The sequence below is a fragment of the Rhinolophus ferrumequinum genome, chromosome 20 (genome assembly GCF_004115265.2).
Source record: "Rhinolophus ferrumequinum isolate MPI-CBG mRhiFer1 chromosome 20, mRhiFer1_v1.p, whole genome shotgun sequence".
NCBI lineage: Eukaryota > Metazoa > Chordata > Mammalia > Chiroptera > Rhinolophidae > Rhinolophus > Rhinolophus ferrumequinum.
The window spans coordinates 2,484,876-2,505,138 of NC_046303.1; the positions used below are offsets into that span (position 1 = coordinate 2,484,876).

The window sequence follows — 20,263 nt, forward strand, 5'->3', positions numbered from 1 at the left end:
TTCAGAGATTCAGGGAGGGAAAAGCAAGTTCAGGGAAGTGTGACGATCGGACCAAGGGGAGAGCATGCGGAAGGACTTCATACGGGACGCCTTCTGGGAAATGGTGGCCGACAGCAGGCGGTGAGTGTACTTTCGATGGTGAAGGGCTGACAAGGAGAAACTGGGGGCCACTTGCCAAACCCAAAGCCGCAAGGGCCATTCCTTCAAGTAGAGTCCGCTGCCCATACGGTAACAATCAAGGTGAAAATCTGCTTCAGAAGGTGAGGGAACCTGCCCTGAAACCCATGAAGAAGACTGAGGGAACGTGAAGGAACGGAGATGACCTTTTTCCCCCATAAAGTGTCCTGGAGGGTTGGGGGGAGGACTCCACCCACAAGGGGCATGTGACAATGAGGTCAAGAAGCTACCCCAGGCCCTCGGCCTCGTGGAAGCCCTCGCCTCCAGTTGACTAAGCCAATATTCACCGGCATTCCAACTCCCCTCTGGAATTCAGGGCCCAGCAGGTGACGATGCTGTGCCTGCTTCCCTGCAGGCAAGTCTGCACTGCCATGAAAACATTCTAGGAAGGGGTGGCACGGCCACAGGGGAATGAGGAGGAGATCCTCCTCATCAGGCAAGGCCGTGCAAGGACCCTGGGGCACGTGCCTGCTTTCCGGCACTGTGCGATGCCAGCAGCCCCAGCTGAGCATCTGGTGACCTGCTAGTAGTGAAATGGTTCAAGGTTATGAACTACATGTGTGCCGTGGCCCTCGACCAGCAGCACTTGCCAGAATCAGACGTCCACGCTCGCCCATACCTGGTAGTACGGACGGTGCAAAAAGGAATCTGGGCAGCCAGCTAAAGCCATGGGTTCCTTCTGGCCTTCTTCAAATTACACTTACTGTGTTGCAGCACCTGGAATAAAGACAGACTGTGAGAAGCCACACCGGAGGCAACATACACGGCTCGCAATTAGCTCAGGAGCGATTCGGCCCCCGGGGTCGCCCTGGGACACCACGTGGCAGTTTGGGCAGGAGGTCTGCTCAAGCAGCCACACCTGCCTATTCTTCTAACACAAGGGGACTGTCACCAACTGTACCATCTTGAAAAGCCCTGTGTGGTTGCAGGGTCTGTGGGGTAGAGGGGCACTCAAAGGGACCAGGGTGACCCCAACCCGCTGGAATCAACCCACACGTCCTCTGGACTCCTTTTCTCATAACAATTATTAACACCCTGAGGAGTCCATCATACTGTGGGAAATACAGATTGAGCCTCATTCCAGAAAAGCACTGAGCGGGTCAGCTCAGTGTGTCGTCGGGGTCCTGCAGGTACCACCTGCATAGAAGCTGGCTCTGCCGGCCACAGTTCTCAGAGGGCAGCAAACCACGACAGTGATCCAACGCTCTCCCCGCAGGGCACGTTTTCTAACTGCAACCTTCAAGAACAGTATTCATGTGACACTTCCCCACTCCTCCGTGAGCTGACGTACCATCCCCGACATTACAAGGCACATCCAGCTCCTACAATGAACTCCCGACAAGCAGGAAACAGAGATCCTGTCTTTCTGTTTTTCTTTTTTCTTTTTTTTTTTGCAATCTGGCACAAAGCACATGCCTGATGCATACAAAGTAGTCGTGAACGTTCCGAGTGGACTCGTCTGAGAGGGCCCCGCCTTGCTGACACGTCGGCACCAAGGGGACGATCAACAGTGTAGCATGGGCTGGGCAGGGACCACCCTTGGCCTCAGAACACAACAAAGTACTCTGCCAGGTTACTAACATACAGGAGAATACCTACAAAGTGAACTCGAGGACGCGTCTTCTCTCCTAAGTCTTACAAAGCAGCGTTTCACCCCTGCGAGGACAGAAGGCTGCGAGGACTCACACTTCGGATGCAGCTGGTGGATTCTGGGAAGAGAGAGGAACCAGAGGTAACGTCAAAAGACCCTCAATACTGTTCTTCTCACCCAGAAACCATTGGAGACTAAACATATTTTCAGGAGCAGCAGCAACTATCATTCTCTGTCATAACCCCAGAGGTTACCAGGGACCCTCGTCTCCTCTCTGGCTCAGAGACCCTGAACAAGCTGTAATTCCTGCCACATGAGGCTTTCTCGGGCCTCTGTACCTACAGGTGTTATCCCAGCTCGGACACTAGCTATCACTTACTACCGTTTAGGGCTGAGCTTGGAGATCACCTCCTCCAGGAAGCCCCTGCAGACTACCCCTCATCAACCACCACCACCCATGAGGGCCCAGTCAGTGTCCCCTCTGGGCTCTGGGCCACATGGTGGGCTTCCATCCATCCTTCCACCTGCCACACCGAGTTGTAAATCCTCCTTCTTGGCCTCACACCCCCTAAAGAAGCTGTGAGTTCACTGGTAGCAGAGGCTCTCGGCGCCCCCGCCAAGCCTGACTTTCAATAACCGCTGACAAAGAGCCACTGCCCAGCTTACTGGGTCCCCGCACCCGATCCACACAGGGCAGCTTTCACAACGGGGGCTCCACCGGTCCTCAGGGAGGAGACAAAACGGCTCCAAGAAGGCCCCCCACCATGTCCAGGGGCGCCTAGGTGGGACCTCCCACACTCCACACTCCCCTCAGTACAGGGACAGGTAGGGGTCCCTGGGGGCGGAGGGGCATGGTCAGACTGCGTTTCAGAGGCACGAGGACGGTCAGTGGCAAGAAGAACCACCCCGATGAGGGCACGGGGACTGTGTCCTACTCTTATCCCCGGCTGTGGAGGGGTTATTTCCTGAAGTACTTTTACTATGAAAACAATAAGAAAGATTAAGAAAGTGGATTGTTTCTCTCAATGAAGGAAAGGCAACACAGGGAAAAGGAGAGTAGCAGGAAAAATACAGGGAAGAAACGGCCCAAGACAAAATGAACTGTCCAGTGGGAGTATCCAAATGGCAGAAAACTAAATCCATGGGGGAGAAATTCCAGGAACACTGAAAATAGCCCGTGAAGAGAATGACTGAAATATAGTGGTAAAACGGTAACACAAGGCCAGAACATAACTCTGGACGCAGAGAACAAAGGTCAGTGCAAAGGAAACCCAGGTTTCCGACCTGAAAAAGACCAGAAATTGTCACGGGACAGGGCTCCTCGCATTTCAGATGTCTTTAGCAAAGTCTGGTTACAGTCTGATATTTTTAGAATTCAGAAATAAAAGCCTCCCAGAGGAAAAATGAAAGACTGAGGGAGACATAAAATTAAAGATATTAATTCCACCAACAAAATACCAAAAAAAAAAAAAAAATCAAGATAAGACCCAGTTATGGGCAGAACCATGTTCTTCCCCCAACCCTCAAAAGTAAAAAATTCATTTGCTGAAACCCTAACGCCTTGTACCTCAGAATTTGGCTGTATTTGGAGGCAGGGTCTTTTAAAGAGGTACTTACATTAAAACGAGGTGTTCGTTGGACCCTAATCCAACGTAAGAGGCTATTAGGACAGACACACACAGAGGGAGACCATGTGGTGACACAGGGAGGAGACGGCCAGCCATATCAGGAGAGGGGTCTCGGGGATCCTGCCAACACCTCAGTCTCAGACTTATGGCCTCTAGAACTGGGGGAGAACCAATGTTGTTTGAGCCCCCAACTCTGGGGTCCTTTGCTATGGTGGTCCTAGAAAAGTAAAACAGACCCACATATTAAAACACTGCTGAACTGCTGGTGTGGCTAAAAGGAACAGAAGTGTCGTAAATCTGCAACATTTACCACCAAGCAATTATGTTTTCTGCAAGCGTCTCTCTAGGATCTTTTAAATTACCACCATAAAAACGAAAACAACCCCCAACAGGGTGCTGGGCTGAGAAGGCCCAGTGAGGTGCAGTGGGTGTGCTCACAAGGGGGTGGGGTGGTCCAGGCCAGGACTCCCCCTCCCCTAACTCAGGACAGGGCTGTGGCTGGTAACCTCCCTCCAGCTTCCTGCAAGCCCCCAGGTCTTCCAAATTCTCCGGCCTGTAAGTCAACCTTGCCCCGTGAGAGTCAGTGTCGTGTGTGGACTTGTCCTGGCTCTGCAGCCAGCCACCTCACCAAACATCAAGCTGGGGGTTGCTCGGAAGGTATTTCGCAGAAGTGGTTAAGAACTGCAATCACCTGACTGTATGTAAAAGCCATTTCCCTCTAGACAGTGGTGGGCCTCATCCAATCAGACGAAGGCCTAGAGAGCAGAGACTCGGGTTTCCCGGAGAAGAAAGAGTTCTGCCTCAAGACTGCAGCAAACTCCTGCCTGAGTTCCCAGGCTGCCGGCCTGCCCTACGGATTTCACTTGCCAGCCCCCACAGTCGCGTGAGCCAATTCCTTACAATAAACCTCTTTATGTATACACATACAGGCTCTGCTTCACTGGAGAACCCTGAGTGATCCGCCCACCCAACCAATTGCTGCCAGATCCCAGGGCCACACCATGACGCCTCTCAGAGACCTCCCCACTGCCACGTGTGTCTGCTCGCTCTCCACAGACCACCTTCCAGCCTTTCCAAACACCCCTCCACCTTCTACCCTAAGTACAGTCTTGCTTTCCCCCTTCACCCACATCCCTGAGGGCCTGGGGGAGGGGTTGGTGTCTGCTGGTTCCCCCGTAATGCCAAAGAGAACAGTTCCTCCTGGTCCTGTAGGACCCTTTCTGCACCCCACCACCGGCCAGCCCCGCCCGCCCCATGCTTCCTTCGGCCATCACGTCCCACTCTCTCCCTGCCTCACTCTGAGCTTACTGCTTGCCCTCTGGAACTCTTGGATGTGTTCAATATATGGAAACATACTTTTATTTTCCCCCTGAAGTTTCAAATGCAATGGGTGTTGAGAGTACCGAAAATACCAATTAAGTATGCCAATTTCATTACTTAAACATCACCTTTGAAAGTATTTGCCAAATGAGATTGCTTCTCAGCCAGAAAAATACACGTCTCAGAGCTCTGTTGAGCAGATTCCTTTGGGACAAGTAAACTACAGTCAGACACAGCGGGAGGACTGGATTAAGTCTGGTCTCTAATAAAATGCATCAAACGCCAAGCTAACATCATACTCCCTGGTGAAAGATGGAAAGCTTTCCCCTTAAGGCAAGGATGCTTGCTTTTGACACTTCTATTCAACAACTTTTATTATTGGAAGCTCTAGCCAGATCAATCAGGCAAGAAAAAATAATAAAAAGCCTTCAAATTGGAAAGGAAGACTTCAAATTATATTTGTTCACAGATAACATGTTTTATCTGTAGAAAAGTCTAAAAATTACACACAGAGACACAATTAGAGCTAATGAATAAATTCAGCAAAGTTATAGGATACAAAGTCAACACACAAAAATCAGTTGTGTTTCTATACACTGAGGATGAAAAATCTGAAAAGGAAATTAAAAAAAACCCAAACAACTCCACTTAAAATACCATCAAAAATAATAAAATAATTAGAAAACAACCAAGGAGGTGAAAGACTTGTGCACGGAACACTACCAAATGCTGTTATAAGACTATACAGAAGATAAAAATCGGGAAAACCTCCTGTTCCACAGGTTGGAAGACTTAATATATCATGATGACAAAACTACCCAATGCCGTCTACAGATTCCATGCAACGCAGTTCCAATCGAAGCCCCACCAGTGTCTGCTGCAGAAATAGATAAAAACCTTTCTAAAATTCATATGGGTTCTCATGGGACCCAAACAGCCAAAGGAATTCTGAAAACGAAGAATGAAGTTGAAGGACACACACTTCCTGACTTCAAAACTTGCTCCAGAGCCCTGGTAATAAATCAGACACGCAGACCAGTGAGAGCCCAGAAATAAATCCTCATACACGGCAGATTGATTTTCCACAAGGACGCCAAGACCACTGAATGGAAAAAGGACAGTCTTTCAACAAACGGTTCTGGGAAAACTGGATATCTACATACAGTATAATGAAGTTGGGCACTTACCTTAGACTACACACAAAAATGATTTTAAAGTGAATCAAACATCTAAATGTAGGAGCTAAAGCTACAAAACTCTTGGAAGCACCCATAGGAAAAAAAAAATATGTCATGACAGTGGAGTGTACAATGATTTCCAGAACATGACACCGAAGACACAAGCAACAAAAGAAAAAGAAAAAAGAAAAGATAAATTGGACTTCACCGAAATTAAAAATTTTTGTGCATCAAACAACACTATGAAGAAAGTAAAAAGATTACTCACAGGAAGCTACAAAACAGTTGCAAATCATATATCTGATAAGGGATTAATATCCAGAATACATAAAGAACTCCTGCAGCCCAATAACAACAACAACAACCACCACAACAAAATCCAAAACTGGGCAAATGTTTAGACTACACATTTCTCCAGAGGTAACAGGCACACGGTAAGATGCTCAACGCCACTGGTCATTAGGGAAATGCAAACCAAACCACAGTGAGGGATCACGAAAAACAACATGCATGGGTGGGGATGTGGAGAAACGGGAACCCTTGTGCACCACCAGTGAAAATGTAAAATGGTGCAGCCTCTGTGGAAACACTATGGCAACTCCTCAAAAAAGTCAACATAGAATTAACATATGTTCCAGCAATTCCATGTCTAGGCATATACCCAAAAGAATCAAAAGCAGGGACTCAAACACTTGTCCACTCAGGTCCGTAGCAGCATTATTCACAACAGCCAAAAGGTGACAGCAACCCACGTGACCACTGACAGATGAATAGGTAAGCAAAATGTAGTACACACGTACAATGAATAGTACTCAGTCCTGAAAATCATGAAGTTTTGCTAGATGCTACAATATGGATGAAGCTTGAAGGCACCGTCCTAAGTGCAATAAATCACAAAAGGACAAATATGCTGTCACTTACACGAGGTACCTAGAATAGGAGAATTTATAGAGACAAAAAGAGGGATAGAAGTTACCAGAGGCTGGGTCGGGGGGGTTGTTTAAGGTGTACAGAATTTCTTTTGGGGATGATGAAAAAATTCCAGAAATGGCAGCGGTCACACAACACTGTAAATGTACTTAACTTCACTGAATTGTATACTTAAAAATGGTTAAAATTTAAAAATGGTAAATTTCGTATTTTGTTTATTTTATCCTAAAAAAACAAATAGTTGGCTATTCAGTGAACTTCCTTTAATAAAATCAACTTTCGCTAAATTCTTTACCACCACCATGAGATTCAACAAAAGTTCTTAGGCTACGAAAGCTTGGAGATGTATACAACAGTGGTCCCAGACATTGCTTCCGCACACAAACTTATTTTTCTTCAAAGAACACCGTCATAATTGCTTGGAACTTGTTTACACATTTTCCATTTCGATTTATCTGGACCAGGCTGGCCCTGTCTCAGTCCTGTGACTGTGACCCAGGTGTCTGGGAGGTGAGATGGAACTCATATCACAAGCCCTCCGTTCATGGTCTGGCCACCACAGCTGGCAGCGCGACAGACACTGTCATTATCTGTGCTCTCCTGGAGACGGAAAAACCCACACCGGCCCTGGACGACAAGCCTCACTAGTTCTAAATGTCCTACAATGGTACAGATTTGATGACAGACTGTGCTACTCCAAAGAGATTCATTTCTAAATCATCAGCTAATTTCTCAAACAATGATGTGCCCCATACAGATACTGAGGAAGAGTTTCATAAGCAGGTGGATACAGCGAATCTTCAAAGCTCTAATGATAAAAGACTTCCTCGTTAACCGTTGTAGAATGACAGCGAAACCGCGTCAATTTGTCCTTTTTCTTCCTTTGATTAAAGGAGCTCATTGACACGTTCAGCTTTCTGTGTTGCTCTCCCACGTCCTTTAGACTGTGAAAGTTAAGTATGCCTTTGCAAGAATGCCGTTATAAATAATGTAATGGAGTCTGACCGTTTTAATTGAGTTTTGAACTTACGATAAAAATTTAAATAATTTTCACCACAGTTGGCACTTTTTTCCTTAAGCGACTATAGTGCAGAAAAAATAATCCAAGCAAAGTCAAAAGTTTGCTGATTCTAGAGTCAACATTTTTCTTAACAATGTCAATATTTACACTTCTGGATCCAGCAACTGAACTTGCACGTGTCTTTGTTCTTTTCATTTCATGTTTATTTATTTTTCTCCATTTTAAGGGCAATTTGTACCAGTCAAGCTAAAATGATACAATTGTCATAAACTTAAAAAATGTTACAGTAGGTGACACTTTTTCTGAAAAGCACACTGGGCGTTCCTAACTGAAATGCCGGACACCTTGCCAGGCAGCAGGTGACATTCATACGCCTGTCGCAGCAACACCACCTCTGGTTATGTTTACAGTCGATTAAACTGTCCCGGTTCCCTGTCCCATCAGGATGACTTTGTATTCTAGAAACATGAACCGGGGTGCTGGCCAGCGCATGGGCGGGTCCCCGCGTTCATCTCATGATGCTCCTGACCCTTTATAATGGACAAGGGGCTCACTGCGTGCTAAGGACCCTGCAATCCAGTCTCACGGCTCCTCTTCTGTTCCATTTCCTTAATAAAATACACTTTTCATGACCTAATCACTTGATTTCAAGGCATGGCGATAGGTAGCAACCCACATTTGAGAATAAGGTCAGGTTTGGGTGTGTGGTTAGCACCCCACCTCCAAGCTCACCAGCTGTCCTCTGCACACCCACACACCCTCCAGGACACACACGGCTGCCACTGGCAGGGTCACTGCCACCCCACTCGCCCTCGCCTGCCGAAGTCCCGTCCTTCCTGGCGGAGGGTCAGCGGGCTGCTCCAGACCTGGCACACACCCGAGCATTCGTACCCACCTCCTCCTCTGACCCACTCCTAGAAAAATGCAACTGCTCTGCTTAAGACAACCAGCTACTTCCAGAACCCCCGAGTCACAAACTGTGCTAAATGGACACTTTCTATTTTTATTGAACCAGAAATCCAAAATGTGTATTTCATGCTGCTTGCAAACACAACTACAAAAGCAACTCCATCTCCTTAGGAAATTTACTTTGGACTCTCCAGAATGTCTGTTTCCCACTCCCTCCTCTCTTTCCCCAGACACTCAGATGACAGCCCCCGCCTGCCGCCCCAACCCTCCAGCACACACAGTGCACACTCATCGGCCCGTCATCTCTGACACCAACCTTACTGCACATGTTAGATGGGCTAAGCCCTTCTGTTCAAGAAGTCGACCTTGTTCCCTGCTACACCCAGAAGAGCACATAGGAGGAACTCAAGAGGGATCTGCAAACAAATGAGGCTTAACTAGTGTCGTTGTTGATGGACAAGTTAAATAATAAAATTTCGTTTAACGATTAAATATTGTGGTCATCATGTCATAATATGTGTGTCATTAGGCTGTGCACCTTAATACAGTGCTGTATGTCAATTATATTTCAATGTAACTAAAAAATATTAATATTTTTTAAAAAGATAAAGCATCAAAAATTAACATAAAACAGAAAAGTTTCGAGTCTTCAAATAAATCATTGCAGGATTTTAAAATAAAAAAAGTGGTACCCTCCATAAAAGACAGAAGATCCTGTTCCTTATTAGGAAAAATATAATTGAGCAAATTTCATGATATATTAACATAATCACTTGTAGAATTTAAAACAGAATTTTGTATTCTAAATCATAATAAAAGGCTAAAAAATAAATTAATACTGCTTTAAACAGCAAAGGGAAAATGGAAAACAGACAGAGGAAGGAGCGTCCTAAACAGAAACAATTGGTTCAGAGGTTGATGGCATGTGTCAATGGATGCCAACTACCCAGATCCCTTCCGTTCAAAATAATATTCAGAAATATTCCAATGGAAAAAAAAATACCCAAAGCAAACTGAAAAAGAAAAGCTTTGAAAGGACAGCTAGAAACAGGGGAGAGACAGAACGGGCAAAGACCTAAGAACACAGCACAGAAACCAATGACAAAGGAGTGGCAGTGACGGTAAAGTCTAGGACAAAGACACACTAATCCACATTTTTAAAGCGAAACCCATTGATAAAAATGTAATCAGTGAAGAACGAAAATAGTAGTAGCTCTTTATCCTCCAAATAACAAAGCAACAATGTAAACGAATCTTAAATGACAAGAATGAACATCATACTTCAATAAAACTTCTACACAAAAGTAAACAAACACACAGAAATGCTAAGACCTCCAAGGAGAAACTGAGAAAAACTGTTTGAAGTTGGAGACTTCTGTCGATCACTTAGGGCAAAGGAAGCAATCAAATTGAGGTAGAAAGAGTGCATAATACTACGCCCGCTGAGACTGTAGTCATGGACATTTATGAAAAGTTCTCATTGGCAAATATTTACAATATTTGAAATTATTATTTTATAAAATACTCAGCCACAGAGAATATCAGTACATTTTGCTAACACCTAAAGATCTCTGGAGCCACAGAAACACCTGCAGGGGCCAGGCCTCCTGCTGCCAGCCGGCGTGAAGACACAGAGCAGACGCCCCAGGCCTAGGCTGACACAGGGACAGCCAGCCACCATACCAGCAGGCCCCGTGCCAAAAGGCCCCGTGCTAGAACCAAACACAACACAACTAGAAATTAGGAACGTGTGCATAAAAAACGAGAACTTAGCCACTTGAAAATTAAAAACAAGCTCTGGCCTAAACAACTGGTCCAAGGAGGAAATTAATACAAGAGTCATCTCTGGACAAGTGGACAATGAACAGCATCACGTGTCAAGACGGACAGAAGGAAGGAAGAGAAACAACAGAAGGAAAACTAATGCATGACCTTTGTACCACCTACAAAAGAAAGAAGAACTTAAATGAGTAGGGCAAATCCATCCTTCAACCAGAAGGAAGGAAATCTGGTCGAAAACAAATCAGAAAGCAAAACATAACAGAATTGATGAAAATCCAAGAAAGATGAATGAAAGACAAATCTCTTACAAATAAAAAAACCCACCAATATACAAAAATTTAACAAAAGAAGAGGAATATGATGATTTCTTTAATTGTATAACCATTTTACGGACAATCATAAATAAATTTGGTAACTTGAATGAAATTATAAATTTTATTAAAGATATATACCCAAATCAGAATAAAGTAAAACAAACAAACAAACAGAAACCCTTAAGTGAGAAAACATTGGAGATGAAATCGCATAAAACCCACCCTCCTTCCACTTCCCCAACATAAAGGAAGCGATGGACTCAGATGCTCTTACGACCAATTATTTCAAGGGGAAAAAAATTGATTTTCAAGTCCTCGGTAGGACTTGTGCACATATGTGTGTGTGTGTGCAAACAGACGCACACACACACACACACACACACACACACACGAGTGTATGCTGGTGTCAGCGCCCATGTTTACAAGAGGAAAATGGAGTGCATCAGTCAAGGTCCCAGGGCGGTGACGGGGGCCTGAGGAGGTGACCGTCGGTCCAGAAGTCCAGGCTCTGACCAGAACCCTCCAGTCCTGCTGTTTGGTCCCTGGACAGACAGCAGCTGGGACCACACTGAAATACCAGCTCTGCAGCTCAGACCCCGACCGGCTAACTCAGGAGCTCGGGGGTGGGTCTGCAATGCAGGGGGAGCTGTAGGAGCCCTGGGCAGGGGGGCGGTTCTATCATATACTGACCCATGAGAACCTTGCTGACCTCGTCCCAACCACCGGGCTGCACATCCGGTGGGAGGTGGGGAGAAGTTAAAACTCCAGGTGCCCGGGCTGCACCCCAGACCAGAGAAAATAAAATCTCAAAAAGAGTGTTTGGGGCTCTGCAGCTCCTCAGGTGTTTCCAAAGCTGAGAACCACTGCTCTCGTCTCTTTTCTTTACAATTATTATTCCTTTTTATGAGGAAAAATGGGAGAAAATTACAGTAAAGTTTTGAAGAATCACGCCTCACTTTCTGGGGGCTGGGGAAGGGGAACCTACAACCCCTAAGCCGTCTGAAGTAAGAAAGTCATCAGCTCCTCGAATGCCAGCCCTGAGTTCCACCCTGCAGGCTGCAGCTGGCATGCTTGCTGCTGGTTAGAAATCCATTCCTTTTCCTCCATGCAGATAAAAGAATCCCTTTCAGAACACCAACTCGTCCTTTCTCCACAGGCCTCTGCAAAAGGGGAAAAGGTGCAGGGACGTCACTGTCAATTACCTGCAGCCAAGAGTGACCTCACCATTCAAACTGCGTGTGTTTAGGCACAAGCGTCTGCATTTGACCTCTGCTTTTCACATTCTCAGTATTTTCTGAGAGACTTGTCTGGAATATTCTATTCAAGTATCAACAGCTGACTTCAACATCATGACGGCCACACTCCTTGTCTATTTGTTTATTCACCTGTGAGAAGCATCACTCCTCTCAACAACCCACGTGGAACACGGTCACTGTCCCCACGCAGGGCCTGGACACTGAGAGCGGAAGGGACTCGCCTGTGGTCGCTATGCCGCCCAGTTGTGCAGTCGGTCCTTGAGCTCTGCTCTGCACAGACCCAGAGCCCAGGCCCTGAGCTAAGGGGCAGCTCCCGGGAACAGGACTCGGTCTGTGGGACCCAGGGGAGGCCAATGGTACATGCATCTTCCATTTCTAGCTCCCCTGACCACGCGGGCGCTGGGGCCTGCAAGCTGGGCCTGCACTTCCGCAGTGGTCAGTGTGCAGGCAGGGAGGGCATGCGTCAGCAAAGGGCTGGAATGCTAATCGGTTCCTGAGGCCCCTGGAAGGAATGACCCAACTCACTTGAGATAAGCATCGCCGGACAAAGTCAGTAAACACACCTGAGCAAGGACGGCCGCAGAGAACAGCCGAGGCTCCCCACACACAGGCAGAGAGCTGCACGTCCTCCATCATAAAGGTATCAGCAGGGTAAACAACACTGGCCTTTGCTCCTGCACACAGGCCCAGGGGCTCCGCACGGACGTCACCAGGAGCGCGGTCCACATTCGCAGATGCAGTAAAGAGACCCCTCTCATGATAAGCAATCGTGTGCAGGTGACAAGACAAATCCCACATTCAAGCACCAAACCCTAGACCACTTTGAAACCTGTGAGCGTGACCGTCCCAGTATCACAAAGGAGGACGCAGGCTCTGAACTGTTGCACAACCTGCCCAGGGTCACACGGCGAACCCAGGACCTCCCGGACAGGGGAACCGAATGGAGCCAGAGCGGGTCAGTAGGCCTGAGCCGGAGGAAAGGACGGGTGAGGTGCTGTGCGGATGAGAACGTCCTACCCAAATGTGACCAGGGGACACTGGAGGAGGAAGGAAAACCATTATAATTCTAAATTTAAAATGTGGATTACTTTCCCACAGACCTAAACTTGGGGTCCTTTTAAAAGAACTATTTTTCCCTGATAGACGTTTTTTAATTCATGAAAGTTCTGTTTTCGCGATCGGTCTCATGACATGATAATCCTCGATTCTTGAGTTTTATGAATAATTACAAATGCCTCTGGGTGCCTTCCAAGGGGTAGGGCTTTGTACATCCAAACTATAAAAAGAAACAAAAAGTGAGAGGCTGTGCCAATTAAGTCAAAAAGGGAGAGGTTGCCACGATGCCACCCACATACCCACCGCCCCTCGAGCCATCTTCACGTGGGAGGGACAGAATGCTACCCACGCCAAGCACAGCGCTGGCATTTGGCGTCACTGCTTACAAATGTGACCTGACATTGTGGGGACACCGGTTCCCACTTGGTCAGTGAGATGGAGGACACTGGAGCACAGCCCCTGGATTTAAACGCTTCGTAAAACAGATGCACTCCAGGGCCCTTCCAACCCCCACCTAAACGGACGGAAAGCACTGGTCACAACAGGAAAACCCAGCTCACTGACAGACATCGACTGGGGAAAAGCACCAAGGAGGTGTAGCTAAAGGACACTCCCCAGACCCCGGACTGAGATCACAAAACACGGGACACAGTGGCATTGGATCTTCGCCTCAGTCTTTGCATGGGTCTCGGAAAGCCTCCGGTCCCCTTCTGTCCCAACAGCCCCAGATCCAGTGTCAGAGCTGCAAGAATCGCGGGTCCCTGGTGCTTCAGAGAAGGGGCCGTGGGTGCCAGACCCCGGGGGTATGACAGGATGCAGAGAGCAGGTTAACGTGCGTGCTGGCTGCTTCCTGCGGAGCTGCACACAACACTGCAGACAACCTGACAGCCTGAAAATACAGGCTCCTTGGACGACAAAGCATCCTGTAGCAGCCCAAACAAGGGGCTCTCTATGCAGGGGCCCGAGGTACACGGGAGTGAGGGGGCCAAGAGCTAAGGGAGGAGACACAGACGTGGGCAGCGGCCCGTCCCACTGGAGAGTGGGGGAGGAGAGGAAGGATCCGAAGCAGGGCTGCCTTGGGGGCCCAGGGGCCAGGAGACTGCTTTTCACTGAAGACCCTTTGGACCTGTTAACTTTGTGCCCTGTGCAGGAGTTACCACCCAAACATAGTGACACAATCGCTGTGTCTTAGAAGAATCGGTGCTGCTGTACCTTCCACAAGCTAGCCCTGCTCCTTGGTGATGTCAGCAAAGCGCGTCCACATTTCTGGCTCTCACAGCATCTGGCTCCTATAAACTGCAGGTGAGAAGAGCCAGCCTTGCTTCTGCTGGCTACAAAGGACTGAGAAGCAGACTTCAAAATCCACCGTGCATGTCAGAGGGGCTCGGAATCCAGTCCCCGAAAAGAACGCCATCGCATGGAGTATTTTTCCAGGGACCGCCAGGAGGATACCACTAACTGCTTGCTCTCTCCCTCACTGGGCCCCCTTCTCAGTGTCTGGCACAGGTATCTCCCCAATTCCAAGACCCCTAAGTATCGGGGTCCCAGCACCCACTTCTCCAAGCGGTCCCCTCCCTTGTTCGCTGGCCTGCTCATTCACCTTCATCACACAGACGTTGAAAGCTACCTGCTCCCTGCCCCATCTGCCCCAGGGCCTCCCCCTGAATCCGGAAGCCCACGCCCAGCTCCTAGGGCCACGGCAGCTTGGCCGCCCTCGGCCCCTGCTGCTTCTCCATCTCAGCACATGCAATGCCCCGCGTCGACTGGCTCAGGCCGACCGTGATGTCCGCCGTGACCCACTCTGTCTCCCCTGCACCCACCCAACAGATCCAGACTTCAACCACTGCTCCCCAGGCTGCGTCTGGTCTGGGCACATGGCTTCGCTCCCCAGTTTCCAGGCTGCAGCTTTCTCAACAGAGCAGCCAGAGGATCTTTCCAACCGAGGCTCCACCATGCTGCTCGCAGGCCCCGTGACCCCCACCTCTCTCAGAATTTGAGCAACTCCTGAAAATTGGTTCTCCACCCACCAGCCTCTGGAGGGGAGAAGGGGAGGGGGAGAAGCAGGGGGTGGGGGACACAGGAGGCAGAGGACACAGGGGCGTAAGGGGAGGGACCAGGGAGGAGGGGGCGGTGGAGAAAGAACCAGAGAGCCCCAGGGAAAGTAAAGCCGTGTTTCAAAGTGCTTCATCCCACTTCTGCTGCTTCACTAGAGTAAAGGCTCAAGGAAGCAGCGGAGGAAAATAAAACCATTAGGCTTCGCATAAAACCCACTGATTTTTCCATGGAGTCCTTTCTGTTTCCGTGGGCTTGAAAGGAATGTCAGGAGCGGGCGCCAGCCTTCTGCTCGGAGCCCCGCTTCCTGGTGAGGAGCCAGAACCAAGGCCGGGCTCCAACCCTGCATCCAGGTTCCTGCTCACTGCAGTCACCCGGGCGGGGCGGGCGGGCCGCTCAGGACACAGCCTGACACGAGCCGCCCAGGACACCCCCACCCGCGACATTTTTCTCAAAACGCTTCAAATCCATTTGAAGGCTCTCAGGTCACTCACTGAGTCCCCATACAATTTCTAGCTGTTTTACAACAAAGCCTATATTTACTCCCGCGGAAAATCTGTCCAGTCGAGAAACAACCTAAGCCTGAATGTTACAGGATAACTCCTTTTCTGGAGGGTTCCATTGGTAAGATGTGAGCTAACTGTTGGTACACAATGGACAGAAAACAAGATGAATACCTGTCACCTCTCCCATCCTCAGTGGGTCAGGGCAAAACGACGATCTCCATTCTGACCTCACAGACTCTGAAGTGGAACAAAGAACAACCTGAGCAGGCGAGACCCTCCCCCAAAGGGGAAAAGGTACAGGGCATTTCCCCCACATCATGGGGATTCAGCGCTCCTACTTTACAAACAGATGCTTAATTCAACTTTAAAACAAACAAACCAACACACAAAAAACCCTTGTGGTTTCTCACGAAAAATAGGTTTCATGGATCTATACTTAGCTAGATAGATGACGCTAAAAATTCTTCAAACTCCAAAGTTCGAGATGTTCGCAAACACATTAATCTATTTTGTAAAAACTTATAAAATTCTTTATTGTATAATAATACACTGGGATTTTAAATTGTTTTGTTTCCAAAAAAACTAGATTTATATATACTCTGGCCACACTAGTCCTCCATTATCAGAGACGACATGAATAACCAGCGGGAACTTGGTTTTTTCCCTGAAGTTTGCATAATTTGCAGGATCTGTCATTTTCAAAGCAGTCATGTGCCCCCATCGGCTCTAAGAACGACAATGACTAAGAAAGTAATAATCTCCCGATGAAGTTGTACACATCCATCATGTACCCTCTGGACCCTTGGACGTCCACTCATTTATCTATGAAGTAACTGGTCAAAATAACCCTTGACAGTACAAAGAAAAGAGCACCTCTGAAAGGTCACCCGCCGCTCTCCCCCACCCCGTCTTTAGGCTCATGGCTGTTATTTCTGAAAGCATGAAATGCCTTAAATGGAGCCATTCAATCAGCGTTTGTCCTTCTTATCATAAATCTCATCGCATGTTATTACATTCCTTCGTCTTCCCTTAATTGAGACTGTAACTTAAAAAAAATTAATCCTCCTTTCAACTTAGCATGAATTGTAACAGCCTGTTGATCCTGCTTCCCCTTCAGCAATATTGTCACCAGGCTGCCCCCGCTCTCGGAAAGAAAAAAGGAAAATCTAGTTCTTGGAGACAGTTGGAATGTCAGGCCTACGGATCCCATGGAGAAACACACAGAAGCCCTCGGCAGCTCTCCATGGGGAAGCACCAAAAACGAGTGCCCTCTGCTACCTGGGGGGCCCTTTGGTACCGGGAGGTACCAGCGCAGAGAGTTCTTTGCAAAACTTCAAAGATGGCCATAAGTAACATGTTGGTAGATGCTGTTCTTATCGTCCATACTCAAAACTTGTGTGGAAGGCTAAAGGAGCTACAGCCCTGGATGAGGACCAAAGACACATACGCACACGAGATTCCCCTACTGCATCTTTCCTCGTTTCTCCCTAAGCAGGTTCACACGTGGAAGCTGCGAAGGTCCCCAAGTCCCTCTTCCTCCATCTCAGGGCCATCCAGCTGTATGGCCTCCTCCACGATTACAAGTATGTTGAGCCAGCAAGAGGCATCCTTGGGGTAAGACCTCCAGAAGGGCTACAGTTCATCGTTGTCAGTAACCAGCAGTGGACAGGAACACACAGACCGTGACAGTCAAGCCGCAGGCCTCCTCCCCGACGTTTGTGACCTCGAGCGACGCCCACTGTCAATGCCAGGAGACCCACGCTTTTACATCACCAACACACGCGGGTTCACGGTCTGATCCTGCTGGCCACTTGAAAAGGGAACAAAGACAGCAGACACCTTAGATGGCCAATCACCCCAGGCCCAGGTTCAGCCTGCACTGATCCCCAGGGTCCCAAGATAACTCGGCACTGACCAGAAGGAAGGGCCCTCCAGGACCACAGTCTGGGCTGTCGGAGGAGGAAGGGAAGTCCGCTGTGCTCCCAAGAATCATTTTCACCATTTACAGTGTGAGTAAAATCACTAAAGCAGGGTGCACTTGGGATGCACGACAGTGTGGCGTCGACGTGGCGGACCAGCTGCAGGGAGAATCAGCTAGGTGTTGGGCCTCTGACCTGTAGGACGCCACACCTACGTCCTGGAGCCCGGGCCACTGCCTTGGACAGTGCCGTCCTCATCAGTCCTACCCCGCTCCCTCCAGACCAGAATGCACATGGCTGGGGGGGGCATGCCGCCTCTGCCTGCGCAGGCAGGACAGCGCCTCCCGCAGGCTAAGCCCACCAAGGGGCTGCTGCAGGGCGTACACCCAAGTTAGCCACACAATGGGGCACAGGAGAGCTGAGCTGTGGTTGTAGAGGGCCTACGGGCCTGGAGGGAAATGCTCAGAGGCTGCTTCGACATGTGAGTGGGAGAAGAGGAAACCGGACAATTAAGGCCATTGGTACCCTTCTCTCTCCCCTATGACCCCAGAACAAACAGGGCTGGAGAGATGCCGTGAACACTGAAGGAGTGCAAGGGCTGTCCTGGTGCCCAGCCGACCGCCCCTCCCCACCTACGGCCAAGCCCCATCACTCCAGGAGCCGTGTCCAGGGCTGGGGGCCCGGGCTGAGCCACAGCCCAGGCTGAAGCCTCTGTGACAACACCGTTTCCCTGGTGAGCCACTCTCCCTGCTCCCTCTGAGACCCTCTTATTTTGTGTTGCAGCATCTTTTTGAAACCCAGGAGACTGAGTTCCAACTGTTAGATCAAAGAGAAGATGAGTTCTAAATGGAGCATCTTGCTACTAAAAACACATTCTGGGTGTGCAGGGGCTGTGGCCAGCCTGCAGACCTCCGTCCCCGCACACCTAGGACAAGCAACACTGGTACCAAATGGGCGCTCGCTAGGAACTTATGGGAAGAGTAGAAAAAGTCAGGACAGTGAGAACGAATCTACTCATGGTTTCAATCATGTATTCAAGCTAGTAGAGTCTACTCGCAGGTTAAGTTTGCTTTCTTTAATGCAGAGGCTCATGGAGGATGTGAGGGGAAGGACTGCACCCAACGAGGTCGCTCTGCCGTGGAGAGGACGCACATTCCAGACCAGGCCTCCAAAGGCAGGAGTGTGGAGCCCAAGGGCCTGCACGCCACCCCCCCCCAACTCGCACGTCCCATAAGAACACGTTTTGGGAACTATCCGGCCAGGGCTAAGTGTACAGTGTGCAGCCATGGAATAATACACACTAGCTTTTATAGAACCGAAGACTTTCTACCTCGGACTCACCTCCAGAGAAAGCATCTTGGGATCTGTCACAGTGACCGCAGGCGACCACCACGCCCACTGCCCTGCTGCCTCCAGACCCAGGGAGCTCCAGGGCCCAGCTCAGCCAGTGTGTCCCTCACTCACATGCTGGATGACAGGTCAAGAAAGGCTTTTGTGGCTACAACAGCTTTGGAAATTCGCACCCCAGAGCAATCTTTCGTCCCCCCTAAATCACTACACCCAATGATATTCTCTGGGGACCCAAACTCACCAGTCCGGCCATAGGCCCAGCTCTGCTCTCTCAGAGGGTTAAGAGATGGTCCATTTCCAGAAAGGGCGGCCTCAGGTGAAGTACTGGGGCTGGGGGAAGCAACCTGCCTGGACCTTCACTACTTCTGTGTACTCCATCTCAGGGCTGGGGGGCGGGGGGCAGGCAACACACAAATCAGAACACAGGCTGAGTCAAGACCCGCCACCCCACTTCTGTTCTGGCCCATCTCCAACATGACAACTGCCAACTTGTGAGGGCTCAGTAAGACATTGTCAGAGTGGCCCAGGGGGCAGATGATCACCCCCACTTTATGCAAAGCAAAGGGGTACTGGGGAGGGGGAGCAGGGAGTCAGCCCAGCACTCTGACCGGCTTATTCCGGCCCAGCTCAGCTCCGTGAGTGAAGACGGGGAGAGGACACAGGGACACAGGCGGGTGAGACCTGCAGAAACTCTGTAGTAAAGGCCCACTCTTAGCTCTGCCTCCAACGATGGGAGTCCGTTGATCTCACCTTAATCGATTTTTAGCAGATAGTTCTCCTGCAGAGGAAGGCTCTTCCTACTGGTGAAAACCAAACAGACCTTACCTGTCGGGGGCGTGTGATGGCTCTGTCTGTTTAGAGGGAACGTGGATCCTTTCAGCATCAAAAGGGGTCATACACGATGCATGATTTTGTGATTTAAGCCGCACAAAGCTTAAGTCACCTGTATGAAGGCATTTTATTAAGGACACCTGCTTTTACCCTCTCCGAGAATGCGTAAGCCTGAAAAATATTATGATGATTATGTCCAGTGGAATATCTCTCAATTCTAGTAGCTAAATTGCCCACAAGGTAATAAAATAAAGGGTGACTGGTCAAACACGTACGAAGGCCTTTGAAACGACAATGGGTAGAATGTCGGTAAATGAACTGAGGGTCACGCGGTGACTTCTGAGCCCCATATTCTGAGGTTTTTCCCATCTTTTTCAGAGAAACTAATCTTTCCCTGGGTTCTGTTCCGAATGTCCGAGGACTATTCCCAAATGCCTTTCATG

The 20,263-nt window shown here is 48.9% G+C and overlaps 1 protein-coding gene across 2 annotated transcripts in view; it reads right to left on the reverse strand.

The window, feature by feature from the left end:
* Positions 1 to 20,263, reverse strand: part of GRB10 (growth factor receptor bound protein 10) — a 127,352-nt gene that overhangs the window by 81,023 nt on the left and 26,066 nt on the right. The window contains exons 1-3 of one of the 2 annotated variants that reach the window (XM_033088379.1): positions 12,670 to 12,959; positions 1,777 to 1,886; positions 797 to 894 (exon numbers count right to left, since the gene is read on the reverse strand). In XM_033088379.1, coding sequence (XP_032944270.1) covers positions 797 to 847 — 51 coding nt within the window. In that variant the 5' untranslated portion in view covers positions 848 to 894; positions 1,777 to 1,886; positions 12,670 to 12,959. Of the gene's footprint in view, positions 1 to 796; positions 895 to 1,776; positions 1,887 to 12,669; positions 12,960 to 20,263 lie in introns of those variants that run through there. The other variant, XM_033088378.1, reaches the window with a different exon arrangement.